Source organism: Patagioenas fasciata, chromosome 2, assembly GCF_037038585.1.
Source record: "Patagioenas fasciata isolate bPatFas1 chromosome 2, bPatFas1.hap1, whole genome shotgun sequence".
NCBI classification, from domain to species: Eukaryota; Metazoa; Chordata; class Aves; order Columbiformes; family Columbidae; genus Patagioenas; species Patagioenas fasciata.
The window spans coordinates 88,187,381-88,206,121 of NC_092521.1; the positions used below are offsets into that span (position 1 = coordinate 88,187,381).

The window sequence follows — 18,741 nt, forward strand, 5'->3', positions numbered from 1 at the left end:
GAAAGTCCCTTTTGCCTCCAGTTTTACCTTCCTGTCCATTAAGTCTATAGGGAACACATAAAAGACTGTTCAAGACTTCTCACTGTTTCTCCACTCCCCTTGATAGAAGGAACTGTAGAAGCACTGATGCAGCGATGCAGAGAACGCTCTCTTCTCCCATAGTATGCATGAAAGAATGTGACCAGTGGACAAGAAAATACAGCTAATTCCATCAGCTAGAATAACCAGCTTTCTCCAAGGTAAAGAACCAGCCTTGTATCTGCCCCATATCAGTGGTGTAGGGTTACTCTTTAGCCTTTCACACACAACTAGTAGTATCTAGGTGAACATTTGGAGGTGTTTTTCTTTCATACAGATTCAGCAGGAAAGAGACAACTTTGTTTACTTCCTTCAATTTGAAAAGAAGCTTTGAAAAGATAAATAAAGCTTATTGCACTGCTTTGAAATCAAGTAGTAGTTCTGAGTGAGCAGCTGAGATTTTTGAGTAGATACTTGAACATGCTAGGAAAAAGAAGCCTGGGTGATGGTTTCAACAAATGAAACAAAACCCCCGTATCATAAAAATGTACATGTCCCATTTCATGGGTTATATTCCTTAAAAAAAAAAAAAAAAAATCATCATAAAGAGTACTTAATAATTGCAAGAGCAATCGGATAATGTGAACTTAATATAGGTTTCAGAAAGTTAGATCTTAGTAAAGTAACACAAGGGGTTTTTTTTTTAATTAAAAGGTTTTTCTATGACCTCTATTTTTTATGGTGAATTTAGTAATTATGTCCTGTATCTGCAAATTGCAATCTGATTTCCTTTTTAAAAGATCTTAGCTTAATGTGTAAGTGAGTGTTATTTAGAGTGGCAGGGGGGTTTATTTTTATAATATCTTTTCAAATCTTTTTGAGTTAAAACAGTGTTTGCAGGAGAGAAAACGCTTCTGTGAAGTACAAAAAAATGTTAACTAGGTTAAGCCCTCTGGCTTCTCAGAACTTTAAATAGGCAAAAACTGAATGTTAAGCATGCAAAAAATAAAAACAAACATGCAATTTCTAGAGGGGAAGTAGCTTCCAGCTGCAGAAAGTTATTTATGCTATATAATTTTTAAAGTTTCTTTTATACAGTTTTTTCAGATCACATTATTTTGTATTGTGCTACACCTATTTAAAAACAAACCTAAGAGCTCTCTCCCTTTAAAATATTGAGAACTGGAAATGTCTGAAGTGTTCAAGTTTATTTCTTATTTCTCCTTCTGTACTTTCAGATTTTTGAAGCAGTGGTTAGGATATTTCCACATTCATACCTCTGTCTCATCATAAATTCCCTAATCTGTACCTTAATTGGGTTAAAGATTGCCAAAACATCTTCTAGAATGTTAAAATACATTTTAGGATGTGTCTCCGTCATCTTCAGGGGGAAAAATAGCAGGCTAAGTAGAATTCTTGTAAAATGCAAACAAAAGCTTATCTGGAGTTGACTAGCTTAGGCAATGCTTTAAAATGTTTTTTCCGCATGGCCACCTTGTTTAATAGGTTTATTCTGAAGAACATCATTAATCGGTCACTTGAAATGTCTGAAGAAGAAATTAGCACCTCCCTGCAAAGTTATTACAAGTAACTATAGATTTTTCCAGGTTTTGTGTAATCTTTCCATAGAAACTTCAGAAGTTTCCCACTGTCATCTGCTTGTCATGTCTTACTAATTCACAAAAAGCTTGTCTGCTCAAAGTGTCTCAAAAGTTAAGCAGTAGATGGAAGTCTCCAGGCTACTCGCGCATGTTTTCCCTGCAGACACCTAGGTTTGTCTTCTTCCCCGCCCCCAGCCTCCCACTGTGATGTTTTTGTCTGTCAGATATTAGATCATCTAGAAGTTGTGTGGCTTCCAAATTGGAGTCAAGTCTCAAATCGATAAAGTCAAGGAAAGGGTCTTCCAGTCCATGTTCTAGAAACATTTGTTTCTTCTGGGAATGAATACCATGAGCTTTGAAAGCATATTTAGAAAGAAGAGGGTCTTCACTGTTGCTAACAGCCTTATATTTTCTTTCAGTTTATGGTTTGCAGAGTATTTTCTTGGTAGTGTGTTTGTTAGGGGAATTGAATTGTTCTCAAAAGAAAATTCAGTTTCAGATGTTGCCTTTTTAGTGGAGATGGGGGGAGGGGAACTCCCACAATTTAAATAGATCCTGTAGTTCTCAGTCAACACAAAATCTCTCTGTCTGCAGTCACCTTTACCAATATGTGTTCCTCAGTGCTTATTCAAACTCGTGCATAAAACTGTGTGCACACTCAATTGGAAATTTTCATCTTTAACTCCGTGGTATCAGAAATAGCTTTTTTGTAGGAGCTTTTTTCCATAGTTGTCTGTGAAGCTGACTTCAGTTGAGTAGGTAGGGAAGAAAATGTAAACTGTGATTGTCCTCTACTGCTGTTTATGGGTGATGTGCATATGTAAATTGTCATGTTTGCAGAGCTTTTTATTTTGTGGGCTGATTCTTCTATGACCTTTCCTATCAGGAAAATAATTCTAACTTTTGTAGACCTTCACTTTTTTCAGGTCACTTAATAAGAGATCAAGACTCTAAAACATCTTCTCTAACTGTTTTGATGTTATGTGGCTAGATTTATCTTCTTAGTTTCTTTTGCCATTAATGAATATTTGCCCAAAGCATTTTTACTTTGTTTGGTTTTCCCCTACCCACAACTTTTTAGGAATTGATCCCACTCATACTGTGTACAGCCTGCCTCCATCCTGAACCCAAAGAGAGAGATCAGCTTCTACACATACTGTTCAATTTGATCAAACGACCAGACGATGAGCAAAGGTGTGTTTGCGTTTATGTGTTGCGGGACAAGAAGGAACTTTTTTGCTTTGTCAAAGAAGCAGAACTAATAGAAACTGGGTATTACTGGATTATTTTAAGCAAGTTACACTTCAGCTGATATTTTGCTGATCTAATGTTGACAAATTCATGTGGACTTAGGGCTTTCCATTTTCACAACCTGCACTTCTAGTTACTGAAATGTAAGAATGTGCTTGTTAAGCTGCACAGCATTTCAGTTCCTATTTTGTTGAAAAATGAACTGAAACGCTTTGTTAAAATGAGCTGTAAGATCATAATTCTTAGCAGTGGTTGATATAGAAATAAAACCTTTTCGAAACATCTGTCTTACTGTGTCGTAGTGATTTGTACATTTGTAAGTTAATCACCATGTTTAGTTGTGGAAAATACCATGAGAAAACAGTGCTCTTTCTACTTATGGTTCAGTACTGTGGTAGCAATAAAAAATTCATAAGACTGAAGTAGTGATTTAGTTCTGACAGGTGTTAAAAGCTTCGTTTAATTTTTGGTAAGAATTTGCAACAAAGTATCCTTTTACATTGTTTTATAAATTTAGTTCTTCCTTAGTACTCAGGAAGCATGACTTCTGCCTATCTTGATAAGAATATCCTTAAGGTTGAAAGACAGTATGCTAGCTGCTGTGTTTCCTTCTCTAACTGTGGAAAGTTTTTTCCTAATCGATCTGTAGCACTTCATTGTTTTCATTAGTGATGTTTTGTAAAGCATCTGTATCTATCATTGCATTATTCTTTCTTCAGACAAAATAGGTTTTATTAAATAGTTGGAAAGCATTTCTTTTGAAGATTCTCCGAAACTGAAGTGTTCTGCTGTCTTTCTAAGTTGTTCCTGTGGTAAAATTTAGAGAAGCGGTACAATTGAAAGAGATGGCTTTGGAGACAAAAAGTACATGAATAAATAGAAGCAAGTTGTAGCACAGTAGCACTGTGCAGATTCATATTACAAAGAAATGCAGTCCTTTTCTATTTCAGATTCGTTAGAAATCTGCTTCTGAGAAGTCTATCGTTGTCTAAAATGTTTTGAATGTCCCATGCAGATTGAGAAGGTAAAATTATTTTGTGGATGAGGGGGGAAGGAAGGTACATCTCACTTGTAGTCCTTTGTAGTTAATTTATCATGGGATTCATGGCCTATTACGTAGAGTTTTCAGATGCCTGTTTAGCTGCAGTTATTTTTTTCCAGCAGCTAAGAAAGAATAAAATCCAAGCTTCTTTTTTCTTCAAATTTGTTCATTCTTTATTGTGAGTTAAAGGTTTATATCTAAAAATAACTCATCTACATCAGAAATTTGAGAAGTATATTCTGCTGTAACCTCCTGGACAAAACATGTATATATATCACATACATTTACATACATAAAGATCATAGTCTGTTTTAAAATTGCCACAAAACCTGACTGAAGAATAAGTAAAATTCCACCAAATAAAAGACATTCTGAATGCAAATTAAATAGAAAATACTTATTCAGAATTTCAGTTGGTATTTAGTGCTTATATAATACACTTCCACACAAATATATATGCTTGGTTTTTATCTAAAGTTTAAATAATATCTTAGCAGTCTTGTGCGATACGAAGTAAGCAAAGACATTCAGGCTTACTCTCCAGAACAATGGTATTAATTATCTCATATCTTATTTGTTTACCTTCTGCTATACTGTACACACCTACATTATTCATTAAAGTAGCAGGTGATAAGTTGACTTTTAAAATTTGTTAAATGCATGGGACTGAAATGTGACATTGCAATTCTAATAACAAACCCATTAAAATAACTCTTTAAATATTTGACCTTGTACAGTATGTTAACAATTATGCCAAGAGCCCGTATTATACTTATTGCCCATGTGAGAAGCTTTTTGGTGCATGCATATATAGCATATTGCCATAGTATTGTATACTAACATTATAGTTAACAAGGCCACTTTTATCCTCAAGGCTTTGCTTATTAATATACTATTCAGCTTTTCAAAATGTCTGTGGAATTATCTTCTGCAAGGGAACGAATATATGTTAGCTTTACTTAAACTTCTTTTTAGACAATTATGTTGGTTTTGGAAGCTAAAGAGCCATGAAAAAGTCATAATAATGTTGTAGTCTTTTAGGACAAGGTTAAAACATATTTTGAAATGTGAACTCTTGAAGATTTCCTAGTAATGTACCCAAAAGCAGCACTCTTAATGAAAAGAGGCTAAACTACATTAAGCTTTAGTGTATCTAGTATGACTTTTCATGGGTCCTATGATACCACTTCTTACAGAGCACACATAACTTGCTTACATATTAAGGAAAACTCGAGTAAGTTTTTAATGTAACCTCTAGGAGCAAGAAAAGAATCTTGAACTGTATATTATAAGATTGCATTGCTTACCAGTGCATGCGATCACTTTCTAAAACATGTAGAAAGATTTTAGAAGTATTAAATTATGTCTATTCTACTTGATAACTTCTGCCTTGTTCCTCTAGTCTGATTCTTGATTTCACTTTTCTTTCTGTACTGATGAGACAAACTAGTGTTGAGGCACTTACAACCTTTCCTTCACTGAAATATTCACTGTTGTCATATATAAGATGGTTACATTAAAATATAAAAAAACATTATTTTTAATATTTTTACAATATCTTAGAGCTCCCTACTGTTTAGGCAAGGCGCAAGGAAATCAGAATCAATTTTTTAGATTTCGTGGAACTTTTTTGAGAAGGTTTGTTTAAAAAAAAAAAAAGTTTTCTCCATTTCTAATGCAGAAGATTTCAAGTGTTCACTGTATTCTGCTGTTTGCTTTTTTAACATATTTTTAAAGTATATTCTGTTGCCCAATTCTGTGATTAGGTGCAGCATGTAGAATCAAAGACAGACATTTGAATGATTGGTTTGTTGGTTGTAGAACTCAGAATTGCCACAGGCTTTTGTCTCCATATTGCTGTCACATAGCAGCTGTTGACTTCTTGAGGCTTATCTAACATTGCATTTTTTTTTCTACCAATCTTTTAACCTTGATCAAAGGTCGAGTTCTCTGCATGTGGTAGAGACAAGAGGAAAAATAATATTTTTTTAAAAACCAACAACAAAAAAAACCTAAAGATCTTGCTCTGATTGTTCTTAAGAATGCTGGGAAAAAATATTTTTTAATAGACTAATTCTTCTTGAAGAGATTCTGAAAGTGAATGAGTGGGTTTTTACATTTTTTTGAGTATATTGTGTAACTGGTTAGGAAATAACCAGCAGAATCTCTGCCTTTCAACCTTAAGGGCACACTGTTAGCTGCAGTAAATATTTAGGAGTTTAGACATGACATGAAAAGGGTAACTAATTCTGACTTACTTTCCACAAAGTAATAACAAATTCTCAGTGATGTCTTAATCTTACTGTGGAGGTGATCAAATGGGTGTCTCGTGTCCACATAATATCATTTGAAAATGGTTATTTGAGTGTTGATGTAGTGTCGAGGGTTAAGATTGCGGGGTGACAGTCAAACCCTGGCAGATGTATTGTTAACCTCCTCTCCCCCCAAACCTCCCCCTTTTGCCCCTCACTCTCCCCCCTTCCCACTCAGGACAGGTGATCGGGAGGGAAAGAAGGACAGAGAGAAGAGAGTTGGAAAAATTAAAGATGTTTTACTAATGCTGCTAATAAGAATAGAGAAAATAATACAAAATATACAAAACCAGTCTTGAAAGTCTCAGCAACTGCAGAGCCAGCACCCGAAGTCCTGGATTGGACTCTGCAGCCAAACGGAGCTGGATTCAGTCTCTCACTAGGCCTCAGTTCGCAGGAACAACCAGCAAGGTCCTCTCCTAATGTTGGCCATGAGGAAAAAGGGAAAAGGAAAAGGGAACGAGATCCTCGTGATCTCCCACTTTTATACGAAGTATTCACATGAATGGAATGTTATACACCGTTGGTCAGTCTCTTGGTCACCGTTTTCTCGTTGCCCCTCTCGCGAGATGTCCATCCGTACTTATCAATAAGTTTGCATTCCATTGCTAGGTTTACCAAAACATGTGTCTGGTTCTCCAGGAAAATGCAGCTAATATGAAGGCTTTAGCTGACATGCAAAATTCACTAAAAGAGAAACTTGTTTTTTAACAAAACCAGGACAATGTAGGCACAAAAAACAACTAGAACTGTTGAACAACATGCAGAGTTGGTATCAATCCAATCCAACAGACAGGAGAAATAGATAGAAGTAAAAAAATGTTAGCAAGATTAACACTCATTAAATAAACATTAAAGTATCACAAATTACAGTTAAGTACAATTTTACTGAAATTTCAAATATATCTCTGCCTGTGAAATTAGTGAAACAACAGTGATTTCTTGCAAGCTTTGAGGAATGTTAAAAAATGGAGGAATATAAATACAAATGACTCAGGTGATGATAGATACTACTGACTGGTTAATTGCTTCCCTTTTGTAATGGGCTTTAGAAGGTTTCTGACAAGAGTAAGTCCACTATTTTGGGAGAGATGACAAAACTTGCATGTTAGAATGTTGCAAACCCATGTCATAAAAGAATTAAGTTACTTGTTTTGAAAGAAGTTCACTGAATCTCAGAAATGCTTCTAACTAAAAGCAGTATGTGTACTCGACTAAAATGCTGATATTATGATAGTGTTAAGTAGTTTAGATCCTTTTACTGCATGGTGAATCATAGTGTTTAGTAATAAGAACTAAATGAGAGTTTTAGCCAGAGATTCCCGATCTGCGACATTAGGAAATCACAGAAGTTCAAATCAGAGATTCTCAGGTTTTGGTTCTTGGAATTTGGGATCTGCAGGTTTCCGAGAGAGGCGTATTAAATAGAAAACATAACAGAATCATAGAACAGTTTGGTTTGGAAGGGCCCTTTAAAGGTCGTCTAGTCCAACCACTCCTTGCAACAAGCAGGGGCAATAGTGGCTTTCAGTGTAAGATTTAGCCCTTAAGTCAATGTGTATGGTGTGAGATTTTGACTGTAGACAATCATCTATTGCCTGGCATCTGCATTTCTTAACTTAAAGAATATCATCTATGTATTATAGAACTTTATCAACAGATTAAGGCTTTAAATTTATGTTTTCAGACAGATGATACTGACTGGGTGTGTGGCATTTGCCCGACATGTTGGACCAACACGTGTAGAAGCTGAGCTTTTACCACAGTGTTGGGAACAGGTAACTGATTATTTTTTGCTTCATACTGGAAAATTAGCTAAAAAATCCTAAATGTTGAATTTTATTTGTTTGAAGGGGAGATTGTTTTGGTTTTGTTTTTCGATGAATGACTGTTCGAAATATTTTTCGGAAAGATATTTTTATGTTCTTTGTCCTCATTGTATATACTCTTATATAACACTAAAAAGAACTCATGAGCAGAAAATTTGTCAAAAAGTATCAGAAGATTTTAGTTCCTGCATATGTTTGTTGTATTGAAATGTAGATATGCACACATTCTTCATCAGTGTTGCCTGACCTGTTACCAGGTAGATGCCTTTATAATTTGTACTCTAATTTTCAGACTGTTGGAAATCCATTTTCATTCAAAGATTTGATTTGCTGATTTTTATATTGTATTACATCCCTGGAGCTGTGTCCGTACTTCAGCTAGGTTAAATTCTTAAACAGAAAATCAAAGTTCAAAGTAGTCAGAAATAAGTCCCCTGTAGATGGGCATGGTTTTACACCTGTAAGATCAGCCTGAAGTTTATATGTGACTACTAGAACCACAGTGACCTTTTTCACAGATATTCTAAATTAAAAGAAATAGCTGAACAACCAAACTGAAATGCTCTTACTGTTTCATCTAAGGCATAGAAACAGAACAACATGAGTTCAGGTGAAAATGCATACTATTTTCCTACCATAATGAAGAAAAGGGAGTTCATTGTTGCCTAAAAGACAGTGCATAACTAAGCCATGACGGAGTGGTAATGCTTGCACAGTATTTCTGGTCTGATAATTATCTACTGTTTCTTACATAATGCAGCCATCTGTGTTTCACAATGAAGTCCAGGCTTTAATAGTCTTAATGCTTTCTGATAGTAGAAGTAAGCATGATGTGCAGCATTTCTGCTGATATGTGTGACTGATGTATCTATTGATTAAATGAAGGACTCCTGTTAACAGTAGTTGAACACAAAATATTAGTGTTCAAAAGAAATAGTCTCACCTCAGCAAGAGCACCACTTAATCATACCAGTTTCTTGCTAATTGCTGATGCAAAAGAGAAAGCAGTCCAACTGCAACAGTACCAGCGTATCAGGCTGGCAAGCCGTATGTCATCATGCATTTATTTAATGCAGTTTGCCAGACTTTATTTGCAGTACTGAAACTAGGTCATTATTTTCTCTGGCAAAATACCAGCTGAATCTCATTGTCACAAAACAGAGTTTGTAGAAGGAACTCAAAACCAGACATAATTTTCTACCTTTTCTCAGTAGATGCTTTAATCATGAAAGCATTCATGCAGTTCGTCTCCAGCCAAAATCTATTTACAGTTGCAAAGGACCGGACCCTCAGAAGATTCAGCATTTTCCTCCACACATTCTGGAGCTAAGTGTTATCAAGCAAGTCTTTGTGATCTTTCTACCTGCTTCTCACAGGTAGAATTTGGTAGCTGGCTCATCTGAATTTAGATCAAGGCTCTGTGAATGCTAGAAGTTCCCTCAGAAGTAGTCACCAGTTAATTGGCTTCCAAAATGGTACCTCTGCTTAATAAAGACAAAAGGAAAAGAAATAGTAATGCACATTTTACAGTTATGTTTCAGTGTGCAAGGGCTAATAATCTTCCCTGAACATAAACCTTGTGGAAATTTCAGTCTGTCTTTTTCCAGTGTGTCTTTGCAATATCAGGGATGATATTTATATTGCCTTGCCAGTCCACCTAAACCAGTTCAAACTAGTCTTTGCTGTTTCCCTCTGGTAGGCAGAGCTCCAAAAGACAGTGTGTGTCCCTATTACCAGTAGGGAATTTACATTTGGAAAGACAGCAGACAAGTCAAAAGATACGATAGGTATTAAAGCAGCCTGTTGTATGCCCATAATGTTTCTCATCTATGAAATCTCCATACTTAAAAAAAAATTACAGGTGCCCTTCTGATGAATACATGTCTTCATCTGTATTTTCTCCAAAGCCAGTAGAATTGAGAGAATCACAGAATAGCCGAGGTTGGAAGGGACCTTTGAAGATCTTGTAGTCCAAGCCCCGTGCTTAAAGCAGAATCAGCTAGAGCAGGTTGCTCAAGACCAAGTCCAGCCTGGTTTTGAGTATGTCTGAGACTGGAGGCTCCATAACTGATGTGGGCAATATGTTCCACGGTTTGGTCACTCTCCCAGTAAAACAGAATTTCTTGTATTTCAATTTGTGTCCATTTCTTCTTGTCCTTTCATTGGGCACCTCTGTGTTCTTTACCTCTCTGCAGGTAGATACAGATATTTATACATGCGTATAAGATCCCTCCTGAGTTCCCTATTCTTAAGACCAAGCAATCCCACCTCTCTCAGCCACCCCCGACATCAGATACACCTCTCTCTTAATCACTTTTACATCTCTGTGCTGGACTTTCTCCAATATGTCATCTCCGTAGGTGGGAAGCCCAGAACTCTTTGCAGCACTCCAAATGTGGTCTTATCAGTGCTGAGCAGAGAGGGATAATCACATTCCTTGTCAGCTGGTGATGCTTATCCTAGTGCTGCCCAGGATACCATTGGTCTTCCTTGCTGCAAGGAGTGCGTTGCTGGCTCTGCTTGGCATCTGTCAGGACCTCCGGATCCTTCTCTGCTAAGCGGCTTTCCAGCCAGTTGGCCCTCTGTCTGTCCTGGTGCATGGGAATTACTTCTGCCCAGGTTCAGGACTTCGCATGTCCATTTCTTGAACTTCATAAGGGTGCTCTCTTCCCTTTTCTCCAACCTGTTGAGGTGCCTCTAAATGGCAGTATACCCATTTGGGTATATCAGCCGCTCCTTCCAGCTTTGTGTCATACCTGTCGGGATGCATTCTGTCTTGTCATCCAGGTCATTAATGAAGATGTTATACATCTTCGTTGTTGGCCCAGAATCAACCCTTGGGGTGCACCACAGGGGACCAGCCTCCAGCTGCAACTCCTTGAACCTGTGATTGCTTCAGCTGGTTTTACATCTACTTCACTGTCCTTGCCTAGTCCAGACTTCACCAGTTTGTGAATGAGGATGTTATGGGAAACAGTGTCGAAATGTTGCTCAAGTCTAGATAAACAATGTTCACTGTTCTCCCCTTGCTCACTGAGCCAGTCATCTCAGCTATCAGGTTGGTCATGCCTCATTCTTCCTATATAAATACATGCTGACTATTCCCAAACACCTTCTTGTCCTTCGTATGTTTGGAAATGCTTTCCAGGATTAATTGCTCTAACACCTTCCCAGGAACTGATGTGAGTCAGACTGACCTGGATTTCACTGGATCCTCTGTCTTGCCCTTTCTGAAGATAGCAGTGACATTTGCTTGTTTCCAGTCCTCAGGAACCTCCACCATCACCATAGCATTTCTTCAAGAGTGGGCTTGCAATTACATCAGCCAGCTCCCTCAGCACTCATGAGTGCATCCTCATTAGGGCCAGCTGACTAGTGTATGGCCAGTTTGTACAAATGTTTCTTAACCTGATAGTTCTCAACCAAAGGCAAGTCTTCCTTGCTCCAGACTTTTGCACGGGTTTTAGGGACCTTGGACTACTGAAGACAAGTCTTCCCAGTAAAGACTGAGACAAAGGAGGCAGTGAGTACCTTGGTCTTTTCATGGCAAGATGATTGTCTTACCAAGGCTATCATAGCAAGAGAGAAAGAAATAGTCACACCACATGTATATCCTATTTTATCTCTCAGGATCAAACCATCCAAATTTCCCTCTCACCATTTTACCCTAAAATTTTTATTCACAAAACATATGGAAACATATCATGTGTTTAGTTGTACAATCCTTATACTGACTATTAATGTTGACTCCACCAGAATGCAAACTTGGTTCCAAGGTGTCAATATTTGATTTGTAAGGCAGGATTTTCAAACAGCCTTTGAGTGGAAAGGGGAGGTGGCACAGGATCAAGAGGTTCTTGAGAATAGGAGCTGTTTTCAGTCAAAGTTTAGAGGGGTGATGCATTTATGCTGGACTTGAGAGCAAAACTTCAAGAGCATGCAAGTACTCTTTGGCTCAGTACATGCGTTTTCTTTTGACATCGATTGCTCAGCAAGAGCAAGGCAGCTCTGCTGCACTGGTTGGCTCAGGGCACTAGAGGGCACTTGTGTAGTTCTTAGAGGAACAGCGCTCCTGAAGGGTTGCGCAAGAGAAAGTATTTCATGGCATGCCAGCTCAGAAGTTACTCATATTCTTTAACAGTAGCCCATATGCTGCTTTCAGTACTTATTTTTACCGCATATACATACGTGCTTCTTGGATTCTTCTCTTACTATAAGCTCTGTTTTATAGGACAAGTAGAGAAGGCTGTCTCTGCCTTTATCCCTCAGTGCAAGAATTTGGGGCTGCTCAGTACCCATATGCAACTTGTATGTTCACATTCAACATTTAACTAATAGGAGCAGACTTATCCCTTCATTGCAGTTCACTCTAACTACGTTTTGGATCCTGGTTGCTGCAAAGCAAATCGCCGTTTTGTTTCTCTTTACCAGATCAACCACAAATACCCAGAGAGACGGCTACTGGTAGCAGAATCTTGTGGAGCTCTTGCACCTTACCTTCCAGTAAGTATTAATACTGACTCTAAATACTTTGTTAGTGAAAACAAAGTGAAAATCTGTTACATAATGTAAATGTCCTTTATCAATGTAAATATTCCAAAGTGTGTATGTTATGCATAGTCATTCACATTGTCTTCTACTTTATATTACGCATGTGAAATTCAATCAATCACATCAAGGAGGAGATAGCTTATTATAAAGGAATACAGGTCAGTCTAGCTATAAAATGTATTTTAAAACAGTGTGTTCTGGAAAAATCATCTTTGTTTCATTAAAAATGAAGACAGGTAGGACCAATTAAGGAAATAAGCTCTGAAAAAATAATCGGCACCCAACAATAGCATTCTTCAAACGCTGTGGAATGTTACATCAAGAGTGCTGCCAGTCAGAAATAGCAGTAAAATTAAGTCAGTGGTAAACTAGAATTTGAAGCTTCAGAGAAAGAGGAAAATAACCCAAATTAAAACCCCACTTTTACAATTCAGCAGTGCAGTGATTAAAGATTCCATTTTAAGTCTAGACCTATAATAGTTTTTTACTACTAGTTATTTTTTTATTCCATATGAATTAAAGGATCTGAATTTTGTGCTTAGTAGGACAAAAGACTCTCTAATGAGGCTACTGACACTTCATATTCATTCATCTTCTGTTGTGAAAGCTGAATGTGTAATATTCATAAAGGGATCTGTGGTTGGAGGAAGGGCTTTTGTTTGTAAGCATTAATAGAAGTGCAAATTCTTTGTAAAAATTGATAGAAACCCACATTTCTTGTTAACAAATTTCTTGTTTCTTGTTACAAACAGAAAGAAATTCGTAGTTCGTTAGTACTTTCCATGCTGCAGCAAATGCTAATGGAAGATAAGGCAGATCTGGTACGAGAAGCTGTGATCAAAAGCCTTGGCATCATTATGGGATATATTGATGATCCAGACAAATATCAACAGGTATAATTTAGCTTGGGTTCTGTATGTATACAATGTCTTCTATGGTTATTTCATGCATAGGGGGATGCGTAATTTCATGTATTTTTATTAAATCTTTCCAGATAGTTTCAAAAATTTTGATGGTTTATATGAACATTGATTTTGTTTTATCACCAAGACGAAAAAACCTACACTTAAAAGCCTCTTTAGAACCTCAGGTATAAGCCTTATAGAGAAGCTTCTCTGTTAATTCATAATTTGCCTTCAAGAACATACCACTTCATTGCCCACCTGACAGTATTAGCTGATTTGTTATCATCATTTGCTAACAGAGATTTGTCTGCTATAACAAAGTCTGCTTGTAGTTCAGTATTCTGCCTAGTAATGTTTCAGATAAGTGAAAATGAAGAATTTCTAATCCTGTTTTTCAGTTTTTGAAGGAAGAGTGGTAAAGTGTGTTTGTGTTAATTCTGATAATCTGACTGTAGAGAAATACTGGCAGGATCATTGAACCCACCTGATGCTGACCTTTGTAGGTGTGATGGGATTATCTGTTGAAAACCCTCCATGTACTATCTTGTTTTATTTGTATTAGTATAAAGTTTTTAAAATAAATGGTAATCTTTGTCTAGTTTGCGTGTCTTGTCTGGGAAACTCAAGCACAAATTTTAGGAAAATAATTACATTCTTTACTCTCTTTTGCCAGGGCTTTGAACTGCTGCTTTCAGCTTTAGGAGACCCTTCAGAACGTGTAGTTAGTGCAACACATCAGGTGTTTTTACCTGCTTATGCTGCCTGGACAACAGAACTGGGAAATCTGCAGTTCCATCTTATACCTACACTGCTTAATAAAATTGAAAAATTGCTCAGGGTATGTGTTCAGCTGTTTCTACATTGGAGAATTTTCTTTGTGTCTTTGTTACATAGGTAGGCTTTTTTAAAAAATACAAAAATGTAAAGAATCACTGCTTAATGTTCTATGGGAGAAACATTTTCTGGAGACTGTTGTAACTCTATAACTTTTAGTTGTCCTTTGGAAGAACGGAAAGAGGGAAAAGAAAAGCCACATAGTAAAAACCCTCAAAAGCAAATATATTTTTCTTTAACAATGTTTTGCTTTATAGCCCAATAATCAAAATGCAGTTCGAAAAACACTTTACTTGGGGCTGTGACCAGATAATATGTGTTATTCTGAGTGTATTTTTTTAGTGTGTTTACCCTGTATTTAAATTATTTTTAAGTGTCCTATGCTGTAGTTTTTAATAAAGTACAATATTTATTTTAAAAAAGGGAAGTAGAATCAAATGGTTTTGTTAGGTTGCTTGCAGTTGAGCCAGTTTCCCTGCACACCTGATTTGGTAGATATCTGAAAAGTTCTGGAAAATAGCGTATCTCGTAACGATCTAACGCATTTAACCAAGATGTTTGTTTTCAGAGTATAGACAACTGGTTTCTTCAGCTTTTAGATGCATTGGCCTCTGAGACTAAGGATTCACACTTCCAAAATGTGCTATCAGTATGTTCATCAACATGAACTACTAAATGCCAAAAACTATACTGCTTGAATCTTTTGAGTAGAAGTGACTTTAGGGTGACAAGGGGATTCAGATAGTGGCACAAAGTAAGCTTGTGGTTATGATAATTACTATATAATTAGTGTCTCTGTGTAGAAGCTCATCACAGATGTGTTGACCTCTTGCCAGGGAGTACACACCTAAGCAATACATCATCCAACCCAAAAGCTTTAAGTAAATGTCCTGTTTGTTTCAGGAAGGAGAGCATGGCTTGGATGAACATAAGCTCCACATGTATCTGTCTGCTCTGCAGTCACTGATTCCTTCGCTGTTTGCACTGGTGCTACAGAATGCACCTTTCACAAGCAAGGCTAAACTTCAGGGAGAAGTACCACAAATAGAAGGTAAATGATTAATTTTGATACATGGAATTTTTATAAACTGTATGATTCAGTGACAAATCTCAAATCACTATTTAACTGCAAAGGAAGAATTTCAGGAAGTAATCCACAGTCCACATTTATTTTGGTTTTGTGTGTATTTAAGGCTACTGCATAAACATAAGTTGCAGAGTCTATGTGTGAAATTTAGATTTTAATTGCAAACCATCCGTACAGTAATGATTTATGTCCCCAAGCCTTTATTTCTAATCCACCTGTTCTTTATGTTGTATTTTCGTATATAGCAGATACAGAGAAAGAAATTCAGTGAAGAAGAGACTCTGTCATGTTGTGAATTTCATTTCTTGAATGTTGCCAAGTTGACAGAGAGAATATTTTGCGTTTTTTAAAGGCAGATTCCAGCACTGGAAGATTTGTCTTGTCATGACTTTTTTCTTTGTTCTGTTTTTCCCCGTTTGGGAAAAGATCTTTCTACTTGCTTCCCTTCCTCTACTCCTACTTCATTCCTGTGAAAGAAGTCAGATACCCTGACACAGAAAGCACTCAATCTCTACTTGTATCACCTCCAATGTATTTTCACTTTCTTTCATTCGTGATTGCCTCTTCTCTGCTGTTGCAGTCACTAGATTTCCCCGACCTGTGTCGCCTCTTCAGGATGTGGCCATCATCATTGGAAGCCGCGAACAACTAGCAGTGTTGCTGCAACTATATGACCATCAGCTGGAACATGAGGGTACCACGGGCTGGGAGACTTTGCTATGGGTAGTCAATCAACTGTGAGTTAATTCATAGCTTGTCATTTCTAATTTTAAGATGTGTCAAAATCAGTAGCTCTTAAGCGTGATTGTGTTTAACAGTTATTAAACATAAGAATTTTAAGTATGACTGTGTTTAAGAAGTATTAAAGAGGAAAATACTTACATTTTTAAGCATTTTAATTTTCATATTGAATTGACTTTGATTTTTTTCAGAAAATATCAACCATCTAGCAGTTGCTCCAAAAATTACCTCTTGCATCTTTGCACTAGTGTAGTCAATTCTATGTTGAAGTGAAGATTGTTGTATTCTGAATATTTCATGAAATACACTGCTCTGTAGTAACAGATGTTTGAAAGTGTAGGTTGGACTTCTCTGGCATTTAAACCCTTGCTTTCTTCAAGGGTCAGGAATTGTACAGATCAAGTAGATAATTTTATTAGAACCAGTAGTGCTGTGCGTATGTTTGTATGTAATATAAACAGTAAATCTGTACGAATACAACTGGAGAGAAAGCAAAAGATCAGAGTAGTGGTTAATATCCTTTTGTTTCCTGATTTTTAGGCTACCACAGCTTATAGAAATAGTTGGCAAGATCAATGTAGCATCAACTGCCTGTGTCCATGAGTTCTCTAGGTTTTTCTGGAGACTTTGTAGGACATTTGGGAAAATTTTTACAAACACTAAGGTAAGATATTGCCTTCAGTATTTTACAGAAAGAGTACTTTGATAATATATATTCTCCATATATGTGGTGTGTCTGAATACCTGTACTTTATGTGACCATTTGTATTTGCACGTCACACTGATGCTTTTCCATATGTATATTTAAACCTACTGTTTTTCAGCCTCTGTTTGCCTCCTTTTGATTTCTGTTTTTGACCATTTTGGAAGGGCTTTCTCATCTTGCCCAACAAGCGAGCATTTATTTTTTTTTTTAAACTGTGTTCTTCATATTTGCTTTGTGAATGGCACAGAAAGTGGGAGAGATTATCCTAATTCCAGTGATTTAACAGTTGCCTTTCTTCAGAACAGCATACTGTTCAGTGTTAGTGGCGTACATAAGCACTCCAGCCTGTAATTGATTGGAAATTTAGAATTAATGTTTTCTCTACTCGAAATATTTTCTATAGATAATAGCTAAACATTTTTATCAAGAAATACGTCATTTTTCTCAATAAAATAACTTCTGAATATAATTAAAAATATTTTAAAGGAAAATTGTAAAACACAAGGGACTACCCAAAGATGAAATTACAGAACAGGGTCAGCATCATGTGCTGGCTACACAGAGGAGAAGAAAAGCCAGTCTCTGGTCTTTGAAAGCCCCTTCTGTACGTTATCTTTAGAACCCTTGCTTCTATAAAATTGTTCTGATACTGATTATCTCAGCTATATTCTTGTGAGAGAGCACTTCATTGGTACTGAAGATATAAAACAAAACCTTTTTTGTTTTTTTGGTTTTTTCCTACATATGGCTTGGTGAACTGTAAACCCTAGAGCCCAACTAAGCATATTGCAAAGAGATTTCAGCTTTCGGTATAATGAGTGCTAAATACTGCTGTCTTTGTGTGGATACTTAATAGAAATTTTTACAATTTTAGGTTGTACTTTCGATTTTTGTAAAAGATTTCTATGCTTGTTAAAGTTTTTTTTCTTTCTGTACATTGAAAATGTCCTTTTTCTATTTTTATTTTTTTATTTTACTATTATTATTTTTTTCCTAAGTTAACTGACATCGCTAACAGGCTTTCTTATATGGGGTTCATTGTCTTTTGTATAGGTAAAACCACAGTTCCAGGAAATTTTAAGACTTTCTGAGGAAAACATAGGTAAGTAGCATTTTATTCGAATAAAAATTGATCAAAAACACCTGTCAATCTGTTATTCAAATAATATTTTCAGGCAGCAGTTCTCAAATTTCTCTTCTTTCTGAAATGTTGAAAATCTAATCTTAATCTGAATGGAACACTGGCTTTGTAGGTTGTGTGTGTGTATAAAGTAAAAATAAAATCTCAAATCCAAATACCACTTCAGTATTAATTTAGCACATGTGCACATAAATTGATGTGTATAAATTTTTCATGTATACATAAAAAGGTGAATATACATATAATACTTATAATACACATATGAGTCTCCTTTATATATATATGAAAACACAAAATATATAGTGTATATATATTACACGCATATATGCACAGCTATGTATTTATATAAAACCTAAATTCTTTACTGTGTTTTATTAGATTCCACAGCAGGTAACGGAGTGCTAACAAAAGCCACAGTTCCCATCTATGCAACAGGGGTCCTTACATGTTATATTCAGGTAGGTATTTTTCTGTTCCTTTGTTAAGTGTATAATAATATGTAAAATTTATTCTTTAAAAAAAAAAGCCAACAACTTACTGTTTGAAAACTCACAATGCTCTTGTGGTTTGAAGATAGCTAAATAAGTGGACAGCTGTGAACACATTTAAAAGCAAAGTTTTCTGGTCAGGTTGTCTGCTACATTTAGATGATAGCCACCCGAATTCAGTAAATCTTGAAAGGACATCTTCACCACTGCAAACTCTTAGACATTGATAGCTTAT

General features: G+C 36.3%; 1 protein-coding gene across 2 annotated transcripts in view; it reads left to right on the forward strand.

Moving 5' to 3' along the window:
- RELCH (RAB11 binding and LisH domain, coiled-coil and HEAT repeat containing) overlaps nucleotides 1–18,741 on the forward strand; it is an 82,279-nt gene that overhangs the window by 40,057 nt on the left and 23,481 nt on the right. Inside the window, exons 1-11 of one of the 2 annotated variants that reach the window (XM_065831625.2) lie at nucleotides 116–239; nucleotides 2,701–2,813; nucleotides 7,912–8,002; nucleotides 12,485–12,556; nucleotides 13,357–13,497; nucleotides 14,183–14,347; nucleotides 15,247–15,394; nucleotides 16,011–16,167; nucleotides 16,712–16,835; nucleotides 17,931–17,979; nucleotides 18,397–18,476. In XM_065831625.2, the coding sequence (XP_065687697.1) occupies nucleotides 7,916–8,002; nucleotides 12,485–12,556; nucleotides 13,357–13,497; nucleotides 14,183–14,347; nucleotides 15,247–15,394; nucleotides 16,011–16,167; nucleotides 16,712–16,835; nucleotides 17,931–17,979; nucleotides 18,397–18,476 (1,023 nt within the window). In that variant the 5' untranslated portion in view covers nucleotides 116–239; nucleotides 2,701–2,813; nucleotides 7,912–7,915. Of the gene's footprint in view, nucleotides 1–115; nucleotides 240–2,700; nucleotides 2,814–7,911; nucleotides 8,003–12,484; nucleotides 12,557–13,356; nucleotides 13,498–14,182; nucleotides 14,348–15,246; nucleotides 15,395–16,010; nucleotides 16,168–16,711; nucleotides 16,836–17,930; nucleotides 17,980–18,396; nucleotides 18,477–18,741 lie in introns of those variants that run through there. The other variant, XM_065831623.2, reaches the window with a different exon arrangement.